This window comes from Suricata suricatta, chromosome 16 (assembly GCF_006229205.1).
Source record: "Suricata suricatta isolate VVHF042 chromosome 16, meerkat_22Aug2017_6uvM2_HiC, whole genome shotgun sequence".
Taxonomy (NCBI): Eukaryota; Metazoa; Chordata; class Mammalia; order Carnivora; family Herpestidae; genus Suricata; species Suricata suricatta.
In genome coordinates this window covers 6,531,245-6,555,700 of record NC_043715.1, presented here as the reverse complement: position 1 = coordinate 6,555,700, position 24,456 = coordinate 6,531,245, and the positions used below count along the sequence as shown (strand labels likewise).

Sequence of the window (24,456 nt, the reverse complement as noted above, 5' to 3'; positions counted from 1 at the left end):
TTAAAAATGCAGATTGTGGCCTCAGCCAGAAGCGAATTCACTATATCAGAGGTGGGGCCAAGAGTTTATGAATTCAAGTTCCCCATTCTGTAGACCCCAAGTCTGTATTCTAGATAAGGTTTACACAGTGGTCACCCTTGTGTGTTAAACATGGCAGTGTTCTTAGCCTACACTGTCCAGTATGACAGTCAATGGCCCATCAATTAAATTAACGTTAAAAACTTTAGTTCCCTAGTCACACTAGCCTAGCCACCTTTCAAGTGCTCAGTAGCCACATGGGGCCAGTGGCTGTCATACCAGACAGCACAGATACAGAACATTCCAGCACTATGGGAAGTTCTGTTGGACAGCCTGTTTGGAACATTGGCAGTATTGATGTGGGTGGAGGAGGAACAGGAAAGGGGCAAGTGGGGGGTCAAGGAGAGTAATCCAAACCAGAATAATGTGCCATCCGTAGAACTCAATAAAAATGAAATGGTGTTACTAAATTCTAGCTGAATACGTTTCACAAAGCCTGGAGGTTGAGGCCTGCTATCTCTCTGCCAGACCGAGAATTAGCAGGTACTAAAAGGGTGTTAAAGACACACCAGTACCAAACGGAGATTTGCTCCTAGAAGGATTGGAAGCGAATGGAGAAGGGACTTTTTACTCTGCCGCTCCGTGTTCTTTAATGTTTGCTTCCTGCCCCATCCATCATGTTGTGCCCCCCTCTTCACATTTGGAAATGGGTCTGCTTTGACTTTGCACCCACCAGCACCTTACCGAAAAGGAAACTGAGGCGTTGAGCATTGAAGTAACCTGCGCCAGGCCCCCTGGCCCATCAGTGGCAGAGCCAGGGCCCAGAGTTACCAGGCTGGCCGCCGCTCTTCTCACCACATAGGAAAGAACACGCCTTGTTGCTCTGTGCGTCCTGGCATCCCATGATGCCCTGCTGTGCTGACGTCACCCCACTCATGTTTGTCCTGTGCTTCCCATGTGTTGCATGGGGCCAGGCACCAGGTGGAGATGGGACAGTCCCACCTCACAGAGCTCAGGCTCCAGCAGGGGTGTGCAGACTGTAAACAGCTCTTCACACAAGTCAGGACTTGGCAGCAGGCAGTGTAAAAGCAGTGCAAGAGAAGCTTAGGGGCTAACGGGTATGTATCTGGAGACCCTGTTGTCGGCGTCGGGGGTGGGGTTGCTCCGCTGAGGAACTCCCCTGAGAGCTTCCACCAAGACCAAGCCTGATTAGGAACTAGCTAAGAGAGGAAGAAAAACTTCCTAGATGAAAGGACAGGCACAAATGAAGGCCTTTAGCGGGAGGGCAGCTCGGTGTGTGGAGGGCGGGGCTGCCTGTGTCCAGAGAGGGCGGTGGTGCCAGGCGGCTGCAGTGGAGGTCGGGGAGACACACCGCCTCGGACTCCTGGACTCCCCAGTGATCAGACGCAGCCCTAAGTCCTGTCTCCACCCGGTCCCCTTTCCCAGACCAGAAACGTCAGGACTTACCTTCCACTTGGACAGACCCCAGCGTGAGTGTTAAAGCGTCCTCTCTCTGCTTGGCTTCCTCCCAAGACTCCTGCCCTACCATGTTCTGCACACAGATGACATCTTCCACCAAGGCCAGCAGTTGGTTGATGTCCATCAAGGTCACTGACTCCCAGCCAGAGGCCGGGGATGGCACCTTCAGTGCTTTAAACAGGGAGCTGACGAGCCTCCACATATCCTGCAAGTCAGCCCAGGTCGGGCAAGGGGAAGGTGGGCTATAGGCGAGGGGGCAGCCTCGTGGTCAAGAGCATTCACCCCGAGGCTTGGCAGTCTGGGTTTGCATCCCACCCTTGCCCACTGAGACATGATGTTGGACCACTCTGAGCTCCCATTTTGTCACCTATAGAGTCCCTCTTCTGGGATTTGAACTGACACATTCCAGGCTGTATTTCTCAAAGGGTGGCATGTAGTAGATGCTCAGTAAATGTTTGAGTACATGAGTGCAGAGGAGTCCCTTCTATGGGTTTCTGTGAGTATGGAATATGGGTTTCCATGATAAAGGTGTAATATGTTGTACACACAAGGTACCCAAAAATTGTGTGTGCATCATGTAGGTGTTTGTGTATATGTCTGTGTGCATATGTGTGTGTGTTAGGTGTATGCATATGTGCGTGTACATACACATGTGTGCAAGTGTTTGTATATGTGTTTATGTCTTTGTATCTGCATGTGCACATGCATGTGTACATGTCTGTAGGTGTGTGCATATATGTGTGTGCACCTGTGCAATGCCCACATGTGTATTCATGCATGTGTGGTATATATGTGTGTGTGTAAACATGCGTGCACGTGTGTGCACACACACTGTGTGTGGGTTGATGAACCTTGGTGACGGATGCTGTCAGACAGCATGGGGCTGCCAGGCCCAAGCCTCAGGTCTCCCCCCGCCATTTCTGCCCAGGCTAGAGCACCCCTACACCGCCAAGCTTGAAGACATGCCTTGGTCACCACTTCAAGTGTCAGAAGGCCATCCTCCATGGGCTGCAGTGGGGGGGGCAGGCTGGGGGAGCCCCTGTCCCATTTTCCAGTGTTCTGCTCCTTAGTGACCCGAGGACGAGAGTTTCGAAAGATCTGAACGATCAGGAGGTTGATAGGGAACATGAGGAGAGAGCTCTCCAGTCCAATCATCACTTCCTGCCAAGTGAATTCAACTTCACCTAGGACAGAGGAGGGGAAGGGTCAATGGGAGAGTCTCCACCACTTCCAGGAGGAGGCTGTGCACGTTGCCCACAGAGAGGTCTGGCCCTTGAAGTGGCTCCTGGGAGGTGACCTTTCTAAGCTCTTGGGATGTTCTGCCTGGTAGGTGCACCTTTGTTTCCCTGAGGTCTTGGGCCGCACTCTATAGTCTATGTTAACAGTGATTTACGGTGAGGGCCTTGGCCACACAGTATCACCTTAGCCTCTGGAGGGGCTAAGGTCAGCCGTGTGGGGGCCAGCTATGCCTATGTGAGCCAGGCCCCAATAAAAACACTGGACACCAGGGCTCAGGTGAGTGTCCCTGGTTGGCAGTACTCCATGTGTGTCGTCACATGTCATTGTCGGGAGGGGTGAATGTTGTCACAGGCCCCCTGGGAGAAGACAGCTGGAAGCCGTGTACCTCCCCTCCCTCGGACCCTGCACCTCTTTCCTTTCCGAGGTCAGTCTATATCCTTCCTCTGAAATGAGTGTAATGGCATCTCTGTGAGTGCTTCTAGAGAACTATTGATTCTGAGGGTGGTCTTGGGACCTGGGGAATGCTGTGGCACCCACTCCCACAAGCCCTGACCGTCATGACAGTACGAGTTACCCAAGTCCATTTTTTGCTCAGCTGGGTCCTTAGGGACGCCCCAGAACATGATGCTGGTCAGCATGGTGCAGAGGAGCATGGAGAAGCAGCAGGACACCCTCTGGACGCGGGTAAAGTTGCTCCAAGCTGAGCAGCTGAAGATGGAATACCAAATGTGCCCATCCTGGAAGCCTGCGGAGGTCTTGGTAAAAAACAAGTGGCTGCGAAGAGGCAGGGAGAGAGGGACAGGGATGGGAGAAGGCTGGTCTCTTCGGAGCAATCCTGGCGTGAGAGGGAAGGGCTTGCTTCTAAGATTTATCCTCTACGCCCCCTAATGCGGAAGACGACGGCATCGCAGCAGCATTCAGAGTTAATGGTGGGGGCTCTGCACAGAGTGGTTGGAATCCTAGTCCTGCTACTCGCTGTGTGCCCCCAGGCAAGTTACTTTACTCTTTCCATGTCAGTTTACTTGTCTGTAAAATGGGGATTATAACAGAACCTGCCTAATGGGATTGTCGAAAAGATTGTGATCATTTTTGTCAAGCATTTGGTAAAGTAGCTGGCATAAATGTGAGTGTCCATCAGAGTTAGCAGTTACTTTTGTTATAATTTTCCTACAGTAATTAACTATAATACTATTAGGTTTATTATATTTAGTGCATTAGAGGATGCCAGTTAAAAGTTCCAGGCGGTAGGTTCAGACTCCATTTGAGAGAATAAAAATTGCAAGGCAGGGTTTCTGAAAATGGCACCATATTCCCCTTAAGAATCGGTGTTATTTCCCTGTGAGCAGAATGTCGTCTAACCACAGGAGTGGCACAGGGGCCCTGATTCTCCTGAGTGTGCAGAGCTAATGCTCCCAGCTGGCACCAGGTCTGGTGGCCAGTGCCGGCGCCCCTCGGGGCTGCACTTTGACTGCCATTCTGTGCTGCGTGAGCGGCCTCGACTCGGAGGAAAGGTGCTTAAGGAGATAGGTCAGCTGCCAGCCGCAGTGATTTCCCACATGGTTGTTCTGCTCATCATTCTAGTGACTCTTCACCAAATATTTGGTGAGCCTGGCGCTGTGTGCCACGTGCTCTGCTGGGCACCAGGATTCATGGGGAAGAGACACGGTCCTGCCTTCAGACGCCTCTTTGCCTCGTTTCCAGGCATCACGTATTTGATGCCATGGGAGGGACAACGTCTGCTCTTGCAGTCGAGCACTTAACTCTGAGCATTCGCCGTGCTCAGAATGCCGCCCATGTCACTTCACAGGACCCGCACAGGTCCCCGGGGGTGGGCACACCGAACGATTTGTTTTTCAGATGTGGACGCTGAGACCTGGAGAGGCGCACTGACCTTTCCAGGGTCGTGCAGCCAGTCAGTAGCAGGCGTGGGGAACCGCGCAGTGTCCCCCACACCTGTGCTGTACTCCTGGGGCCCAGGTCTCCCTGGCTCAGACTTCTTGCCTTTGCAGGCTGAGCTGTTCCCGGTGGCAACTAGCAGGGAAAGTCACCTTTCAGTAAATGCCCTGGAGACAGACTTTGTTTTTGAACCGAACTCAGAAGCCATTAAAAGTAGAGGCCATGGGGTACCTGGGTGGTTCAGTGGGTTAAGCACCTGACTCTTGACTTCAGCTAATGTCATGATCCCAGGGCGGTGAGGTCGAGCCCCACATTAGGCTCTGCACTGAGTGTGGAGCCTCATTAAGATTCTCTCTCTGTGTGTCTCTCTCTCTCAAAAATAAGATAAAAATAAATAAGTAAAGTTGAGGTCACAAACTCAAGTACCTAATGGGACCTGGGTAGAGAGACCTGGGTAGAAGGTGAAGTAAATGAGTGAAGTGGGCTGGGAGTAGGATAACAGGGAGTGGGTGGGGACTGTGGCAAAACGGAGTGTGCGTGGCCCGTGTAAGAGGAAAGCCGGGCCCTAGCTCCGGCAGATTGGTGTCACAGAGGAACATGCTTGGCCACATTTTCATACCTGCTGGGGTTTCTGTGGAGTCTCTTGGTTTTCTAATATTGGCTAGGAATAGACTAAGTGTCCCTTGATAGGAGGATGGTTGAATTCGTTGTGGAATGTCCAGTCTATGGATTATCGTGCAGCCAATAAGGAAAAGTTTGACCCGAGCATACTGTCTTGGAGAGACGTTCATGGTGGACCATTGAAGAAAAAAGGTGACAGAGTAGCAGTAGCTCCATTCTAAAAGATTTGAAATGAACAGCAGTGTGTGGTGTTGTGTGTGTGCACATCAGCGTGGGTGTGTATTTTTGTATCTGCTTGTATGTGTTTGGGCAGATGTGGAAAGAAGGAAGTAAAACCAAGGGAGACATGTGCTGAAACACTCATGTTGGGTAAAGTAGCACGAAGGAGGAGCCCCAGATGGCCAGACACGGAATTGCCTTTCAAATCAGGCTGTTGAGTCATAAAAACATACTATTCTATGACATATGTAAAGAAATATGAATAACTGTTCCAACCATTTTCACCACCTCAAAGATCATTCTGTGTGAGAGTGTCCATGTCCCTCCAGGGCCCCTCAGTCCCAACAAGAGAAACTGATGGGTCATTAATCTCACACACTTGAAGCCATCCAGTCCCAATAGCTGAAACATGCTTTTATTTTGCTTCATCTGGATTTCGATGCAACTTCCCTGGAGATGAAAGAATAAGGTGAACAGCATTTGCTTAAAAAGAAAAGGAAAAAGTACCTGAACTGTTTCCTGTCCTGCTCTGTGGCCACCGGAAATACTTTGTCAAGGACACAGTCTCCGACATCGATGGACAGCCATGAGTTGCAGAGGAAATGCCACTTTCGGTTCATTGCCAGGTCATGCACCAGCACCCGGCTCACGTACCTGGAGAAGGGACCCACACTTCTGAGGACAAGGTTGGGGGGTGAGGCTTCTTTGGATACCACGAAGGTAACACCTTTGCTAACCTGAGCCCAAGAACAAGAGCTCCTGAAAAGCGAGACTTCCTGTTTTTGTCCGTTGTTCTTGGTGCCTTGACCAAAATGCCCCAAGCGATGGGTGAACTTGGCCTCACACGGGGAGCTCAGCTAGTGTAGAGGGAGCCATGTCTTGCAGGCTGCCATGTTTTCACAGAGATGCTGCAAGAGGGTGCATTCTGAGACTGTGAACCCTAGTGCAGGGCAGCAAGCCCGGGGCCAGCATCCAGGTGCACGTGAGAGAAGCCAAGTTGTCTAAATTGTGTGCGCTCAGGGAGGTGCAGACTTGGGAACACAAAGCCTCGTCCTCCTGCGGGCTCCCGCCCAGAGAACGAGCCATCGGGACTTCCTGCGTGTCATCTAACCTGATTTAGGTCTTTGAGGACCGGGGAGGAAATGAAGTCCTCTCACCTCTGCTGGGACGTCGGGTGCAGGAGCAGCCGTTTCCCTGTTGCCTTACGGCCAACAAGAGTAGTGACGGAATCAAGAGCCGCCCTCCGCTGCGCGTTCACCGCCTGATGCGGATTATGCTCGGAATCTCTGCTCATGTGTTTTCTCATTTCCAGGAGACAGCCCTGTCAGGCCTGCAAGAGCCACGTCTGCTGAGGTCACACAGCCTCCTGAGGAAGCCAACGTCCAGGGACTGGTGGGTGCAGTGCCTGGGTGTGGTCAAGACCTGGGCATCTCAGCCCAACTGGGGACAGCTCCCTGTGGGGGGGTCAGCTCTGCTCCCTCTGCTCCTCTTGTTTCCTGCTCTCCCTTCCCAGGGGCCGGTCCCAGGCACCCTGCATGCTCAACTCTGTCGCAGGGTCCCACCTACAGCACTTGAAGCAGTAATGTGTAATCTCTTAGGTAAATTAAAGGCAGCAGTAGAAGTGCTGTGCTTTTTTTAAGTTACAAGCCGCTGAGGGGTGGTCGGGCTGGAAATGACTCATCTAGCTGGCTAGTCTTGGCCTCACACAGAAGGGGCAGATTCTTGGCTCTGAGCTTGTCAGCTATGTGACCTTGGGCAAGCCACTTACCTTCTCTGAGCTTAGATTTTCCCACCTGAAATACAAGAATGAGACTAATTGTCCCTGATGGCCATTGTTGAGGAGCCAGTGAGAAAAGGCACAGACACGGGAAGGCTTAGCCTAGTGCTCGGCAGTGGTGGCTGCTTTGCCTCTTCTACTAGAGAATCAGCCCAGTGTCTCAGTTAGTCCCTGTTGTGGGCGCCTGTCCCCATTTTACAGATGGGGAGCTGGGGGCTCAGTGACCGGTTGATGCTGCGAATGTGCTAAGGGTGGAGCTAGCACTGGACCCCAGGGTTGCAACTTCCAGGCCTTCTAGCTGCTGACCCCGTCTGTGTGGCTCACGGGTGGGTGGGCCTCTCTGACCCTCGGTGTCCTTATCGGTGAAGTAGGGATCCATTCTACGTGTTTGCAGAGCTGTGTGTGTATCATCCAGGCGGGAAATGCATAGTGCCCAGCCCTGGGCTGGCCGTTAGCGGGATCTCCTGGTGTGCCCACCCCCGACTCACCAGGATGGCCGGTCCCCCGAGTTGTCATGCCACAGCCGCAGACTCCTCAGTTCCCCCAGGGGGAACAGCGTGGAGAGTAAGAAGACATCCACTCCTCCTCGCTCAAAAACCGGGATGTCAGGGTCTGACAGGTGGTGGGGTTCACTCTCTCCATCCAGGCCATATAGGGTGACAGTCACCTGAAATCCAGAGACGAGGAGAGGCCACCTCCACATGGTAACCGGGCCCTGCTGGCCCTGTTTCCGTGGAAGTGTCCGAAAACCAATGAAAACCAACATAGCACGGCCCCTTCATTCCCTCCTCTCCTCCCGCCGTTACGGCTACATTCAGGTGTGTGAGGATGTGGGGTGACATGACCTGCATTGATGTATTCAGCCTGAGTTATAAAACGCTTCCTGGTAACCTTTTTAAATTTTTTTTTAATGTTTTATTTATTTTTGAGACAGAGACAGAGCATGAGCGGGCAGGGGCAGAGAGAGAGGGAGACACAGAATCCGAAGCGGGCTCCAGGCTCTGAGCTAGCTGTCAGCACAGAGCCTGACGCGGGGCTCGAACCCACGAACGTGAGATCTGACCTGAGCCGAAGTCGGACACTCAACCGACTGAGCCACCCAGGCACCCCCTTGGTAACCTTTTTAAACTTCCCATGTATTTATTGTAAGGGCTACGGGGTAGGGACTGCCCCCCCACCCCCGCCTCGATTATATTCCCAGTATCTCCCAGAGTGCCTGGCCCTGAGACACGAACTCACAATGCCCATTATCTTGAAAACACGTATTCCAGGGCCCCGCTCCAGACCTCCCAACTAAAAATCCTGGGGCCAGGGCCCAGGACTCTGTTTTTCTGCAGGTGATGCTGATGAGCATGGCTGATTTCCTGAGCAAAAAACAGCCACCCAACTGCCACCTGTGCTCTGCCCACGTTCCCTCAGCCTCACCCCTGTAGCGTCCCTGCCCCCACGTCCAACTACCGGCAGCTGTCTCTTTCCTGGGGTTTCTTGGGCTGTTAGAACAGAGACTGGAAGTGGCAGAGAATTAATGGCGATGCACACTGTTCTCCACCAGCGACTGATGGGATTGGTGGGCAAGTGACCAGTTCCCTCAGCCCTCAGCCGGGTGACTTTGAGAGGTCCATGTTGCTTACCTCCCGTAGTGGGATTAAGCTCCAGCTGCACCAAGAGGTAATGCATTTGATAATGCACCCCTTATCAGTTCCTTCCCTTCCCTATCAGCTTCAGTCCCCTAATGGGGTGTCCTAGGATCTCGAGGCACCTACTTATACTCCAATCCTTGTCTGCTTCCACAGCAGGGTTTCTCCACTATCGACATCCCGGGCCAGATCATTCCTTGCTCCCGGACTTTCCTGTGCGTTGTAGGATGTTTGACAGCATCCCTGGCCTCTGCTAAATATCCAAACTAAGACAATATCAAATGGAAATGTGACTCAATTCTCTAGAAAGAGAAATGGCATGTGGGTCACAGGTTTTCACTTCTTTCCTATTGAGTTAGACTCTTTCATGCCAAGCAGAAATGAGATGAATGTCTTATTAGATGACTGAGATTAATTCCTGTGTTTATTCAACGAACAGTTACTGAGCTCTTGCTCTACATTAGACAGGTGGTTGAGGACCTAAGGCACAGCAATAAATAAAAATACAACTATTTTTAAAATTAAAATAAATGCATTCATAAATAAGAGTTAAAAAGTAAGTAAACAGACAAATGATCTGCTGTAATGAAGCTTACTGTCATTTTTGAAAAAAACAATGGAGCTCCCCGTGAGATAGTAGTCACAGTGCCACAGCTTCTCAAACTGTGTTCCCTTGAGCCCACAGTTTTCGTAAAGGAACCTCGGAGGCTGCTGTCAAGGACAGTGTACCGAGATGGGGAACGTGGCGCAGGCCAGACCTGACTCGGGATGCAGACACGTCATGGAGACCACCTGCTGGGTACTCCACAGCCAGATGTCCAAGAACCTCAGAGAATTTGTAAGGAAGTGGAGTAATTTCTTCACTGCCTCTAGTCACCCTCCTCAAGGACAGATGGCTCAGCCTGACCTTTTAGCTAGCTGCCAGCTAATCAGTTTACCCAAAACAATCTAGCCCAAGACTCCTTGTTTTCAAATGGGAGGCATTGTTTCTTTCTTTCCTTTCTTCCTTCTCCCTGAAGGATTCTGTTTTCTCTCTACCCGTTGATAACAGTTTACTGACTGTTCTTCAGCACGCAGGTTACGAACTAACAGAGTTATTCTTTGATAGGGATGAGGAAGTGACCAGTGGCACAGTGCTAGACCTGACTTTCCCTCAACCCATTCCTGCTTTTTCTTTCTAAATATTGGGCCTTGGGGCGATGTTTGGTTTGACAAAAAGATCCTTTCATTTAAAAAAATGAAAAGAGAGGTGCCTGGGTGGCTCAGTCGGTTAAGTGTCCGACTTCGGCTCAGGTCATGGTCTCACAGTTCGTGGGTTTGAGCCCTGAGTTGGGCTTTGTGCTGACAGCTCAGAGCCTGGAGCCTGCTTCTGATTCTGTGGCTCCCTCTCTCTCTGACTCACCCCTGCTCACATTGTCTCTCTCTCTCTCTCAAAAATAAATAAAAAACATTAAAAATTTTTAAATGAAAAGAGGAAAAAAAAGACCCTCTACAACAGCACATCCACTATGCTAACGTGACTCAACAGTGGGCCAGCAAGGCTTTGCTGGGTGGGATCTACTGATCAACCCGGGGAGGGGGGGGTCCTGCGTGGTCAGGTACCTTTGAGGAAGTGGCTGCCCCTCTCCGGTGTCCGGTGTAGACTGTCACCAGGTAGTGGTACTGGGCAAAGGGATCATTGTCCTGCAGCACTGTGACCTTCACCTGGACAAAAGGATGGCATCAGGAGGGCTCTGCTCAGTGGGTCCCTCCACTGCACAGCAGCCAAGAGTGAGCTGGGCACTCATGACAAGAGAAGAGAGCAAAATTATGTGTGTTATTTATTCCTTCCATCAGGTGAGAACAAGTAAAATAAAAAACGTTTAAAATAGTACAAAATGCACTTAATATTAAAGATGACTCAAAGTAGTCAAACTGGAAATGAACTTGGTATGAAGCCGAGAACGTTCTGATCTGGTGAATGATACAAACTCTGTCTGTCTAGAATTTCTACCATTGGTAACCAGATTGGGACTCTAAGGGAATTTAAAAGGAATGAAGATTAGCAGTAAGAGAAAACAAAGCCCGACTAGAGGTTGCAGTGGGCTCTGTGATGAACCGCCCAGATCTCCCACCGGTGGATGGCTTGCTGTCCCCGTTGTCAGGGGTGTGAGAGCCACCTCTACTGAGGTCCTATGCCCTCCTGGGGAAGCTGACGTGCAGTGGCACATTGATGTGGCGTCTGAGCATGCTCAAGACCTGGGCATCTTGACCCAACTCAGGGCATCTCTGGAGCTCCCAGCTCTGCTTTTCTTTCTGCTCATCCTGCTTCCTTCCCTCCCTTCCCAGGGGCTGACCCCAGGCTCTCCGTGTGAACACCCTGCATGGTCAGCTCCATTGCAGAGTCTGTTTCTTGGGAACCAACTGACAGGTAAGGCACTTGAAGTATTAATGTTTAATGCCTCATGTGAATCGAAGACAGCAGTATAAATGCTGCAACTATGAGCTTATTAAGCTTTGTGCCTCTTTGACATCCTGAGAAGTGTTGCTGTGGAGGGGGGACGGGAAATGGAGAATATTTCAGAACTTTGTGACAGTGCATTCCTGCAAGCATTATGTGCTCACTCAGACACTCACTGAATTTTACTGAAGGCTCGTTAAGTGTCAGACACAGTGCTTATAATAGAAAAGTAATCAGAACTTTGTTGTTGGGAATTCGTAGTTGTTGATCTCATTGCTGTCCTCACACCTGCGTTATGGTCAGGCAGATCTGGGTCTGAATTCTGGCTTCTTGGAGGTGGCTTTGGACCAGTTGGTTGCCCTCCCTGACCTTTGGTCCCTTCCTCTGTAAGATGATAGAGGCACTGTGCAGTTAACGGCGGACTGAGAAGGCGTGGGGTGTCCAAACCCTACATATTTCAAAGAAAAGCCTGGCTCTTGGCTGCTCCTGAAAGATAACCCCTGAGCCCTTGGAACACCCCTCATGACAAGAGTGCATTTGAGTAACTTGGTCCACACCAGGTAGTCCCTGCTAACAGTGTGATTTATGATGAGGGCTTTGGGCCGTGCTGTATCAGTCTGACCCCTGGGTGGGGGTGGGGGTGGTGGTGGTGTTGGTGGGTGATTTTCCGTCGTGTGGGCACTCCATATATATGTGACTGACCCCCGTTAAACCCTGGTCACTAGGGCTCGGGTGAGCTTCATATGAACTGTCACATGCCATGCTGGAGAATGCGGTCTGTCCAGACAGCTCCCCGGGAGAGTACAGTCGGAAGTTCTTGCCAGTGATTTTAACCTGCATCCTTCACTGCAATCAACCATGATCATGAGTATCAAGGCTTTTCTGAATTCTCTGAGTCCTCCCAGGAGATCGCTGAACTTGAGAGTGGTCCTAGGGCCTCTCAATCTGCTTCTTAGAGGGGCATTGAGCATTAAGTGGGATGTTATGGTCAGTAGAATAATCTTCCTGACAATTTGATGAGAATGGACGTTTTACATACAATGAGGCTGAGGGGCTGGCTTGCCCAGGGTGACCTGGATGTGCTGCTGGCCCTTTGGCTCCCCGCCTGAGCTCCATCCCCTGGAGTTCCTGCAAGGGAACACCGCCTGCTCCTTCCTCCCATTCCTGCAGAGCATGCACACTCACCTTGGCCTGATCCTGAGCGTCCTTCCTCCTCGCCCAGATCACCACCAGCACGTAGGCGAGGCACAGGCAGCCCACGGTGGTCACAACCACGGGGTTGTCCTCGAAGGTGGCAAAGAGCTCGGCGGTCTGGCGGACGTCGATGGCGTTGGGCATCACCAGGAACGTGCTTCCAAAGAAGGTGAGGTGGTTGCAGAGGCAGTGTGTCTGGGAGGGGGTGGTCCGTGGCCCGACCTGCAACCCCAAAGAAGCCCTGGTGGGAATGCCAGCATATATCTGGCTCACTTAAGCCCAAGGAAGGTGGACCGTTCCCGGCGGGGGCCTGGGGAGACCAGCTCTAGGATTCTCTTGAGCTTTTTAGTCAACTAAAAATCTTTAGATGTCAGGAATATAATATATAACAAGTGTCTTTGTACTCATCATTCTCAGTGGGCACCTGTATATCTCGTGAGTCTTCTTTGCCTTTTTAAAGAAGTATTATGGGAGCGCCTGGGCAGCTCAGTCGGTTAAGCCTCCACCTTCGGCTCAGGTCAGATCTCACGTTTGTGGGTTCGAGCCCCACGTCAGGCTCTGTGCTGTCAGCTAGCTCAGAGCCTGGAGCCTGCTTCCGGTTCTGTGTTTCCTTCTCTCTCTCTCTGCCCCTCCCCCTCTCATGCTCTGTCTCTCTTTGTATCAAAATAAATAAAACACTAAAAAAAAAAAAAGTTAAAAAAAAAAAGAAGTATTATGGGTGCAGGTGAAGTTCCTTCTGTCCCCCGCATTCCGTTAGCAGCCATTATCACAGCTTTGGTGCACATGATTCCAGTACATTCTCCGCCCGATACTCACTCATTGAACAGATGCATATGGAGTGCAAAATTGATGCCAGGCAATGGGCTAGGTGCTGAGAGACCATCCAGGGTAATCAGCTCATCTCAGGTTTCGAGGGGCTTTCCTGTTTTCTAAAAATGAAAGTCCCAAGTCCTGGGCGCCCCCCGTCCTGGACATGCTAGGATGATTGGTCATCTCACACTGAAGATCAAAAACCAAAACCAAAACAAAAAACCCACAAAACAAAAAAACTGAGACTGGGGAGTCATGTGAACAAAAGGGAAGGGCAAATGTTTAAATCCCTGGTGTCTCAGCACCGGGACAGCGCTCCCTAAAGTTCCGCCCTCATGGGTGTAGGCACCGGGAGCCCCTAGCCTGGGCTCATGCTTTGGGTGAGTGTTACTTGAGCTGCACAAGACAGGGAGTCAGGGGGCCCCGGGGACATGCCCTCCACAGCACATACCACTCACTGTGTCTAGGACGAGGCCCTAGGTGACCCTGAGGATAAAGTCCTCCTTAAAATTTGCACTATAGATGTCTCACTGTTTTACCCTAGTCCTGGCCCTGGGACACCCACTTCTAGACTATGGTTTGGGATCTGGACCTGGAATTCCTTGCTTCTAGCGCCTGAACAGGACTTCTTCTCAGGATCACACTTCTCTGGTGGACTGGCCACTGATGTGCCCACCCCTGGGCATGGGGGCCCAGGACGTGGCTGGGGTGCAAGGTGTGTGTTTGGAGCTTGGGTGCGGGGTCCCCTGTGGTATAGGACCATGAGATTGGGGTGGGGGTGGGGAGACAGGAATGGACCAGGGCTGGGACCAGGAATGGACCCATCTGTGTTCTTTTTTTTTTTTTTTTTTTTTTCCATCTGTGTTCTTAATTCACACCTTGCACTTAGGCCTTTCCTAAATCCTTCTGTCAACTTTCAGTCACCCTCCCCCAGGGCCACTTGGTGGGCAGAGATTGTGTCCAAATCAACTCAGCACCACGTTTCATTCCAGAGCCTTCCAGGAGGCGGTAAGGTAGGAGGGAGCAGGAAACCCTGGCGTGCAGCAGGTTCTCTGCTCTGCGCATGAGGAGAACCGCTGCAGCCCACAGAGCCCCAGCCGGTGACTCTTGTCTCTTCCATAAGGAGCCGCCCAGCCAGGGGGTCACATGGGCATGACACCAACTGTTTACTGACAGATTTCACACGGATCTTAGTTCCATGTTTGCTCCGCTGTTTTTTTGTTTCCCATGCCTGGTCAGCACTCGGCACGCAGCTGTGGGCCTTCTGGGAACACTGGGACGCCCAGAAGGCATGGAGCTGGTTTCAGGGAAGAAACCAAGCAGGTGCCGGTGGCAAAAGCATCTCACTGCTGGGTGCCCAGGGACCAGGCTTTTTATGCCTATGTCTTTGTCCTGCTGGGCTTTCCCCACCCTCCCAGCGGGAGAGTCCCCTGAACTCTGGGAATACGTCTGTGCACACCCTTGCTACAGCAGTTGCACCTTTAGTGACCTTTGTGAAAATACTTAAGCAGGAATATAGATTCTCAGACCCCTTGAGAAGGTCTGCAGTCCACAGACTTGGAGCTTTCTTTAGCCGTGTGGGGCATTTGGTGCTGATTTTCCTCCCACTTACTTGTTTATAGCTCCTCAGGGATGTCGGTGTATCTGTCTGTGTATTTGTGTCTGTATCTACCTCTATATAATGAGCATCACGTATACAATGTTGGATTCATGTAACTTTTGGTCTGTGAGACGCTCCCACATCTGACTTTTGTATGTCCCGCATTCATGTATATATGTATTAGCAGGTGTATATTTTCAATAACATAATAAGTACCTGAGAACCCCCTACCCTCCTCAAAAGCTAGGAACATTCCAGTAACTTACATTTAGCTACGTAGTCCTCCCCCGGTCTCCTCATGCTCCCCCAACCCAACCACCCCCCAAGTCCCACGTTCATGGTTTCCTTGACTTCCATTTTGTGTGTCATTTTGTCTTCTCTGTGTTCAGATTGTTCAACACAAGAAGGAGTTTACTCTGTGGAGCCCTCACTGTGTGCCAGACCCCACGCTAACTGCTTTATCCCCTATTCCTGTCCAGGCCCCATCCCTTCTGTAAGTGGGAACCAGCCTTTATCCCCATTTTCAGACGGGAAAGCCGGGAGAGGTGTGGCGACCTGCCCGAAGTCACCTGCCTGCTACCGATGAAGCGGGATCGGACCCCAGTCTGACGGCAGAGCCCACGCCTCCAGTGGCTACACCATCCCTCTTTCTGAGCCTCGGGCCTCTGAGGACAGCCTGCAGGGCACTCCCGGCCACCAGCGAGGGCATCACACAGCTGCCGGGAGTGAGGACTCCGGAAGGTCGCAACTCACCCAGGGCCTCATTCATGAGGTACAAGGGGCTCTATTGGGGGCGTGGGGAACATGCTGTCTCTTGGACGTCGTGATGCACCCGTTTCTTCCTGGCAGTTTGGGAAACTCCTCCATGTGGTGGCCGGAAGCCAGGGCGGGAGTTGACAAGGGAGCTGAAGTTGTAGCAGAAACAAACCCGGAAGGAGCTTGGCTCTGAGTCCCCTTCTGTGGCTCTACTGGGGCCTGGCTTCTTATATTACTTGTGACCACTGTCATTTGATTATGTGTGGCATTTGCTTCTGGCTGTGTCCTCTGCTTGACTGAAAGCTCACTGTTTTTTTCTAACCATTATATCGCCACTGTCTCGCACATGGTGCATATTTGTTGAATAAATGAAAGAAGGTATTTATGATCTAGTAGATGGAGACAGGTATGTGATAAACTTCAGCTAGATGTGGAGGTTGCTGTTCTTGGGGAGGGCATGAGCTGTCTGGATACTCCCAAGAAGGCGACATTGGAGTGGGAGATGGAAGGGTGAAGAGCATAGGAGTTTTCTGGGCAGGGTAGGTATGGAGGGCCTTCCAGGGAGAGAACAGCAGCTCAAAGGCATAGAAGGTAGAAGAGGAACACTGATGAGCGAGAGATGGCCTCAAATGGCCTCCGATGGCCTCACAGCCAATGTCTGGACACTGTCATGGGCAGAGCTCAGCTGACCTGAGACTGGGATTTGATTGCAATTAATAGAGCCCCATGCCATCCAGGGGCTCGGCGAGACTGGGTGGGGGCTGGGCAAGCAGCGCCGCGCATCACAGAAGGCTCCTGCTCTGGAGACAGACAGGCTTGGGTCTGAGTCCCAGCCCTCCCCCCCACTAGGCAAGGGATCTGGGGGTAAATGAGTTGATTTTCCGGAGCTTTTGTTTTACCACCTGTAGAATGGCAATACTCAGTGTCTTAGAGGGTTGTTGTGGAGATCTGATGCGGTAATGCAAGTTAAGCACGGAACACAGCACCTGGCAAGGAATAAAGGACTCAGCTCTGAATTCAGTCCTTGGGGATGAATGTCCACTCGTTCAGTGGTCATTTGTTCTCAGTGGCGAGCAAAGCACACTGTTCCTGACTTGGGGGGCTCCTGGTGCACTGAGGGAGCAGACATCATCTCAGCGACCTACTGAATAGATATGAAATGGCTTAGTGCTGTGTTTAGTGCCATGGAGGAGCAGATGTACATACTGGGAGTGCTTCCAGAGGAAATCTGACTTGGCTAGGGTTAAGAACACTTTTCTCAAGGCAGTGATACTGGAGGCAGGACCTAGTTAACCAAACTGGGGGAGGAGGGGCATTCCAGACCTATGGAACAGCATATGCAAAGACTCTGTGGCAGGGTGCAGAACAGCTACCAGAGGCACTGAAAGGGGACCCTAAATGAGCTGGACACACCGATCCACGCTTGCTCTGTCTTCTTTGTGTTCTCTCCTTACCTGGCACCCAGAGTTGTCCCAAGTCCCCTGGACCTCATCCCAGAACACACAGTGGGACAGAAAGGTGGTGATGCCAACGGTGAGGTCCCTGCCAGGGGTCAGCTCCAGGTCCGACTCGGGGACCACGGTCAGACAGTAGATGCCTTCTCCAAAATGCAGGTCCTCTGGGTTCAGAATCCATGTGGACAGTCCATCTGCAAGAAAGAGGGCTCCAGGTCAGCCCGAGGCCTCGTGGAGGCTGGGCTAGTGTCATGGGAGAGAAGGAGCACGGCGACAGGGCAGGGAAGCTGACCTTGATGGTCTCCCTGAGGTCCTGGGAAAACCCTCTTCCCCCGAGACCAGGAGCAGAGAAGAGAAGGCACTCCTGAGTCAGCATGACTGCAAGTAAGGTAGATGAGGGCTCGAATTCTAACTCGTCCCTTCTTGGCTGTGTGACTTTGTACCAGTTACTTAACCCGTTCTTACCTGGCAAGAGGAAATGTCCATAGTGCCTGGCCCAAGGGTTGTCATGAACTTACAATGAAGTGAGCTCTCTAAGTGCATATCAGCTCAGGGCACTTAGTAAGCGCTCACTCAAACATTGCCAACTAATAAATAATACTGAGGATAACAGTAGTAGTACTAGTAATAACACCAAAAAATTAGCATTTAATGTAGCAAAACAATTTTTTTTCTCTGTGGCTTCTGATTCTCAAGTTGTAAGTTGGGCACCCTTCCCCACTGCCCGAGAAGCTGGGCCAGCTGATGTATTACCTGCAGCAGCCATTGGCGGAAGGTGAGCTTTGGCGTCATAGCTGGTCTCATTGGGGCGGTAGCCGTAGCCCAGGCTGAGCACGAGGGGGATATCAGGCCTCCAGTGCAGCTGGATCCCCAAAGCTGCCCCGTCTGAAGTCAGGTTCACCCACAAAGCTTCAGGGCTGGTCAGGTTTAACACGGTTGGCTCACTGTGTCCTTCTGAAAGCCGGGGCAGCAGGATCTGTCATGAGAAACAGTCAAATCAGGGGCACGCTGGGATGGGAGTGCCAGTGGGCACCGGGGCTGCTGTGCAGAGCAGGGCAGGTAAGGCCTGGGCACTGAGATCCACCCTCTGTGCCCACCTCATCAGCTCCCTGGGGCTGCTCATCTCAGTGCTCATCACACTGCAGATGTGCCGTCTTACTGTTCTGGAGGCCGGGAGTCGAAAATCAGTTCCACGGGGCTAAGGTTGACTGGCTGATGCTCTAGGGGAGAACCTGGCCTTTTGCAGCTTCTGGGGGTGCTGCGTCCCTTGGCTCAGGGCCCCTCTTCACATCACCCTAACCTCTTGCTTTTGTCATCAGATCAGCCTTTTGTCTTCTGTAATTAACTCTCCCTGCCTCTGCCTTCCGTAAGGAACTGGGATGACACTGGGCCCACCCACATCGTCCATCTCAAGATCCTTAACAATGTGCCCTGGGTCGTGTAAGGCGGCAAATCCCCAGGCTCACGGTTGAGCCTATGAACATCCAATGGGGCTGTTATTCACCCACCACACTCCCCAAACTGCATACCAAGGCTGGGGCTGCATCTGCACAGAAAGAGGGCAGACTTTTTTAATTCACAGAAGTGTGCTGTGAGAACTAGTGGTCACGTTGATGACAGTGTCAAGCAAGTAAAGCGTAAGTTAGGAGCACAGGCCATTGAGGCAGAGAGACCTCTGTTTGGATCTTGGCTCTGTGCTGTATCGGCTCTAGGACCTCCAGCCAGTTAACAAGCCACTCTGAGCCCCTGCTTCCTTGTCATCCGTAGAACACACAGACTCATTCAGGGTATTACAAATGGCATCGCATACATGGGGCGCCTGGCTGGCTCAGCTGGTGGAGTTTGTGACTCTTGATCTCGGGGTTGTGAGTTCAAGCCCCACGTTGGGTGTAGGACTTGCTTAAAATCTTTTTGGTGGCTCAGTCTGTTAAGCATCTGACTCTGGTTTCAGCTTAGGTCATGATCTCATGGTTTCTGGATTAAAGCCCAGTGTTGGGCTCCGTGTTAGCAGGACGGAGCCTGGCCGGGATTCTCTCTCTCCCTCTCTCTCTTTGCTCCTCCTTCCTCAAAATAAGTAAATAAACATTTAGTATGAAAAAATCTTTTAAAAACTGATATCACATACTTAAAAAACATTTTTTAAAACAAGGGGGTGCCTGGGTGGCTCAGTCAGTTGAGCATCCAACTTCAAGTCCGGTGTGATCTTGCAGTTGGTGAGTTCAAGCCCCATGTCAGGCTCTGTATGGACAGCTCAGAGCCTGGAGCCTGCTTCAAATTCTGTGTCTCCATCTCTCTGCTCCTCCGACTTGTGCGCTCTTGCTCTTTCTCTCTCTCTCTCTCAAATAAACATTAAACATTAAAAATTTTTTAAATGATATCACATACTAAATACTTAGCCAAGTGCCAGAAACACAGAAATACTAAAAAATTAGCAGCTGTTATTATTCTGCTATTACTATAATGTTAGAAGTTCTCATAACAATTCTCCATTATATCAGCATTCCAAATTAATTGATGCTCTGTTAATGATTGATTAACGGTTGATTGATGCCCACTGTGCACTGTTTATTTCTGGTGGACTTCTGTGTTAGATGTGGGCACGGTACACCATGCGCCTCCTTCCCGGAAGCACCTGCTGCCCAATCACGGACAGGCTCCAGCGGTCAGCTCCTTCAGGGTCTGCCCACCTCGTCGGCGGCACACCCTCCTCAGGGCCGCCTACATGCAGGGGACAGGGAAGGGTGTGCGGCCAAGACTTATGAGCCTGCTGTGGGGCGTCTGTCTCATTTGTACATGAGGGATCTTAATTTATGGAGGTGATTGAGGGATGACACGGAGGGGCCAATGCCATTGCAAGAAGAATTTAGGATCTACACTTCCTGAGAGGAGGGGCTGCCCTGCCACACAGGGCCACAGGGGAAGCACCTGGTCAGGAGGCAGGGGCGAGGCACAGGGGAAAGCTCAGGTCAGGGCCATTACTAGGATCTCCACAGGAAAAGCAAGACAGGGCAGAGTAAACCATTTTCAGATTGGCCCATTTGAATCATTTCGGCAGGGTTGGGACTGTAGGAATGGTCTCTGGTGGCCTGGTACCGGCCCTCGGGATGGTTTAGGACAGGGGAAGCGTTGGCTTGGTGTGTGGGTCAGATAAAGGGGCTGGTTGAGGGTATGGACTTGGGGTTGGTTAGTCCACATGTGAAAGGTGCACTCTGGCAAAGCCCTTTGCTACCTGTAAGGATTGGCTGCTGGCTCTGCGAGGGGCACCTTCCTCCTCATCAGCAAGATTTTTAAGATATCAAAACATCAAAAGATACATAAAATAATAAGCCCGATTAACATAGTTCTAATGGCTAGTACTTTCTACGGCGCTCCCCCTTGGGTTGACCGGGGCTTTGTGAGGTCTGGATTGCAGTCTGACTTCTCCTTCTGCCCGGTCCTGCTGTCCTTCCTCCCTCTTCGCAGGGGCGGGGCTCAGCAAACATCTAACACCCCGAGCTCTTTCTCAGCACCTGCTTCCAGAGAACCGAGCCTATGAGGGCTCTCTCCTGCCGGTCCAGGTGTGAGCTCACCAGTGGGCACATGTGTTTGTCCCACACGAGCTTGTAAAGGTCAGTTTTAATGATGTATCCCACAGAGTGACATAAAGGGGCAGAGTGCTAGTGTGAAAAGAATTATTTGCATAGAAATTTAACCTGAATGCTTTGAGAAGACACAGGAAAGATGAATTGCTAAACATTGTTATTGAATTACTCATTGATGGGAAAACTAGGTTAGGAAAAACTCACTAAAATCTCAAAAGGATCTGATCTTGTATTGCACCATGGTGTGCTTAGATTTTTGCTTCATTTTAATGTTTCTATTTATTTTTGAGAGAGAAAGAGAAACAGAGGAGAAGCGGGCGGGCGACAGAATATCCTAAGCAGGCTCTGTGCTGACAGCATGGAGCCCAAAGCAGGGCTCGAACTCACAAACCCTGAGATCATGACCTGAGCCAGTCAGATGCTTAACCAACTGAGCCACCCAGGTGCCCTGATGTTTTTGCTTCATTTTAAAGAAAATATAACATTTCAGAGGCAGCATTGTAAGGGTGGTTTATGTAATGAAGATGATTAAAATTCCAATCAACAGATTGAAAGAAATGTTTCAATTGTATACCCCAAGATTGACAATAATATACATTTATAGTTTCAAGTTAAAATACACCTTGTAAGACAGGGTGTGGACCATTGTTAGTGATTCTCCTCTTTAAGCAACTTTTGGTCCCAACCATGTTGAAAAAGAAAACAGAAGTGGCACTTGACTTCTGAAAGCACCCCCAAGTTCTACCTCGATGTTCTCCGACAGATTCTTCACGGGTATGAGATGTCCACCGGGGCTGGTCAGACAGAGGCCACCAACAGTTCCACTGACGTCAAAGTGACTTCGGGCTGGGAAAGGGCTCGTCGGGAAACTCATCATCTGAAACCAAGAACACAGAGTGCTGGCCAAGCCCCCTGAAGGCTGGAAGGTGACTGCGTCCCTGTGAAAGACAAGGTTTCCCAAGATGGGACAGACAAGTGGCCCTTGCCCTATGTAGGGTGGATGGGGGACCCCGCTGTGAGCTGTGTCTGGCTTGCCGTGTGCACACTTGCCCTTCAGGGCTGAGGACCCACTGAGACCCTCTCGGGTAATGTGGCTACTGGACTGTGAAACCATCTGAGCCTTTTTTCCTGGCTAAGCCAACAAGTCCCCAAGAGAAAGATATTTGTCGGCCTTCGTTGGAGCTGAAGGAACAGAGAGACGTGCCCTAACTCGGGCGTGAAAAGAGCTCTGGGCTTGCCACCTCCTCGTTATGGATTGAACTCCGAAGAGCCTTATTTCCAGTAACTAACTGAACCAACGCCGCTGGGGAAATCCCACCACACAGTGGGAGAAGGATGGATTCTGGAATCTGCATCCCAGCCCTGCCATTTTGCTTGTGGCCTCGGCCAGGTCACTGAACCTCATCTGTAAAATGGGCGTAGTAATATGTGTAACTGAAAGGGCCGTCACCAACATTAACAGAGCAAACGCACGTGCACGTGCCCTGGAGGCCGTAAAGGGCTGCTCCCAAGGAGGTCATTACTGTTGTTACCCTGATGTCCACAGGCTCCTGGCTGGCCTGCGTGGAGCTGAGGGCGGAGGCCGCGGGCAAGGTGAAGGTCGCAGAGCCGGTGGCAGTGGTGTGCACGGAGGAGCCCCGCCAACTCCAGGGCTGTATTCTGGCCACAAGGTGAGAGAGAAGGTGCCAGGAGAGAGAGAAGAAAGTGAGTGTCAGAGGAAGAGTTCTTGCTCTGCAGGGAACCCCACCTTGCCATTGCCATCGGAGCAGGGGGAGGGCGCGGGAGGGGGAGGGGTTCCACCTCAGTCCCCAAAGGCAGTTCTGTCTACCTGTGTCAGAGTAACAGCATGGAAGGCAGCCAGCACCTCCCCCACCCCCACTGTGAGGACAGTGCTCTGGCCAGCTCTGTTTACCACTGCACCTCCAGTGCCAACAGGAGTGCCTGGCACACAGTGGGGGTCAATACATCCTCTGCTGAATGAATAAGTGAACTTTGATGTGGGCATCTCTCCAGGCTTGTCTCCCCCATCTGCTTGATCTCTGAGGTCATGGGCTCCCAGCCCCATCTTCTCCAGCCTTTGACATTGTCCTGTCTGGTTACATTGGGGACCTGGTTTCAGAGCCTAGCTCTGGCCAGAATGCTGCTTCGGGAAACTGCCCCTGGGACCCAAGAGGGTCACCCTGGCACGAGGAGTCAGGCAGGGGTGCTCCCTGCAGGCGTCCCAGCAGGGCCTGAGGTGCGATCCAGCCCCTGCTCCTCAGGGGGAGGAACACAGGGCGGAGGGCATCCTCAGGTCCACGAACTCCCAAGGCAAGTGCCTCTCGAATCCCCACAGCTCTGGGGAGCAGTGGGCTTGGCCAGGCACTCCTGGGACGTGGTTAAAGGCAGCCAGGCCCCCGTCATGCAGCCTCCCTGCCTGCACGGCTCCAGCATGACCCAGCCCTCAGGACTCGTGGGTGGCTCCAAGACGGGGTGTGGACTCAGCTGTTCCCCTCCTACGCGCGGTACAAGCACACGCAGCAGGGGACCTTCTCGGTGAAAAGCCCTCCCACTTCCAGGGCTGGCTGGCTGGGCTCTGCCTGTCACAGGGTCTTGGGATGTGGCTGTGGAGTGAGCCAGGTCAGGGGACAGGCTTTCTTGGGGACCCCGGTGTGGCTGGTTACCTGTTCGTGTACACGGAGATGGAGGGGGTGGCCAGCATGGCCGGGAGCCCCCCAGGCAGTGTCCCCAGCAGGAGGGCGGCCTGCACCCGCTCCACAACTCCGAGCAGCTGGGACACGGCGGCAGTCTGGAAGAGGAGGCGGGGAGGCTGCTGCGGGCCCGGCTCCGTGTGCAGCCTTTGCTCACGGCCACCAGGCTGGTGTGGGGCCTTCAGCAGGGACTGGCGGTGGGGTGCGCAGAGGAGGGAGGGACAACACTGCCAGTTATTGAGCACCAGGCTCTGTAGAGAACCCAGCACTCATGTGAACCCTTTTCATCCTCACAACTCCATGAGGCAGCTGCCGTCATTTGCCCATCTGGCAGACTGGGAAACAGAGGCACGTAAAGGATAAGTGACTTGTGGAGGTCACATGTTGAAAAAGGCAAGTGCCAGGACTCACGGTGAGGCGGCCGGGCCTCTGGCTCCTGAGTCCACGTGCTGAGCTGTCATACTGTGTGCCTCTCTGTGCTGCTCACTTGGACCCTGACATCCACCCACAGCCCACGTCTTATTTGTGGGGAAGTGGAAAGCCGCAGGCAGGGCCATTTCACAGGGTCACCTGGGCGCGGACTGCTCTTCACCCTGTCTGAACCTCCAGATGAGGATGTGCCTCGCTGAGGCCAAGGCTGGTGAGAGGACCCAGGAAGGGCTGGATGTTCGCCAAGAGTTCCTATTGGGGCACAGGGTGTGTGTGTGTGTGTGTGTGTGTGTGTGTGTGTGTGTGTGTGTGAGAGAGAGGGGGGGTATGACTGAGCAGATGTGAACATATATGTCTATTTAAGGATGATATGTGAATATAAGGAATTAAGTGTGTATATGAGTATGAGTGTAAGTGTGTGACTGTGTGTCTGTGAGTTGTGTGAGTACGAGTATTGGCTCATAAATGAGTGTGTGTGTGTGTGTGTGTGTGTGGTTTTGTGTGCCTGTACCATGCGAGAGTCCGAGTGTTTGAGTGAGTGTGTGTGACTGTGTGGCCCTGTGTGAAGATACGGGTGTAAACGTGCCTCTCTGTGAGTGTGTGTGCAAGGCTGTGT

General features: G+C 51.9%; 1 protein-coding gene across 1 annotated transcript in view; it reads right to left on the bottom strand.

Moving 5' to 3' along the window:
- The window catches only part of PKD1L2 (polycystin 1 like 2), an 88,286-nt gene that overhangs the window by 22,060 nt on the left and 41,770 nt on the right, over positions 1 to 24,456 (bottom strand). The window contains 12 exon segments of the mRNA XM_029926148.1: positions 1,474 to 1,702; positions 2,464 to 2,681; positions 3,311 to 3,510; positions 5,980 to 6,126; positions 7,738 to 7,916; positions 10,489 to 10,590; positions 12,512 to 12,742; positions 17,141 to 17,334; positions 17,894 to 18,116; positions 21,467 to 21,598; positions 22,254 to 22,380; positions 23,385 to 23,509. Coding sequence (XP_029782008.1) covers positions 1,474 to 1,702; positions 2,464 to 2,681; positions 3,311 to 3,510; positions 5,980 to 6,126; positions 7,738 to 7,916; positions 10,489 to 10,590; positions 12,512 to 12,742; positions 17,141 to 17,334; positions 17,894 to 18,116; positions 21,467 to 21,598; positions 22,254 to 22,380; positions 23,385 to 23,509 — 2,107 coding nt within the window.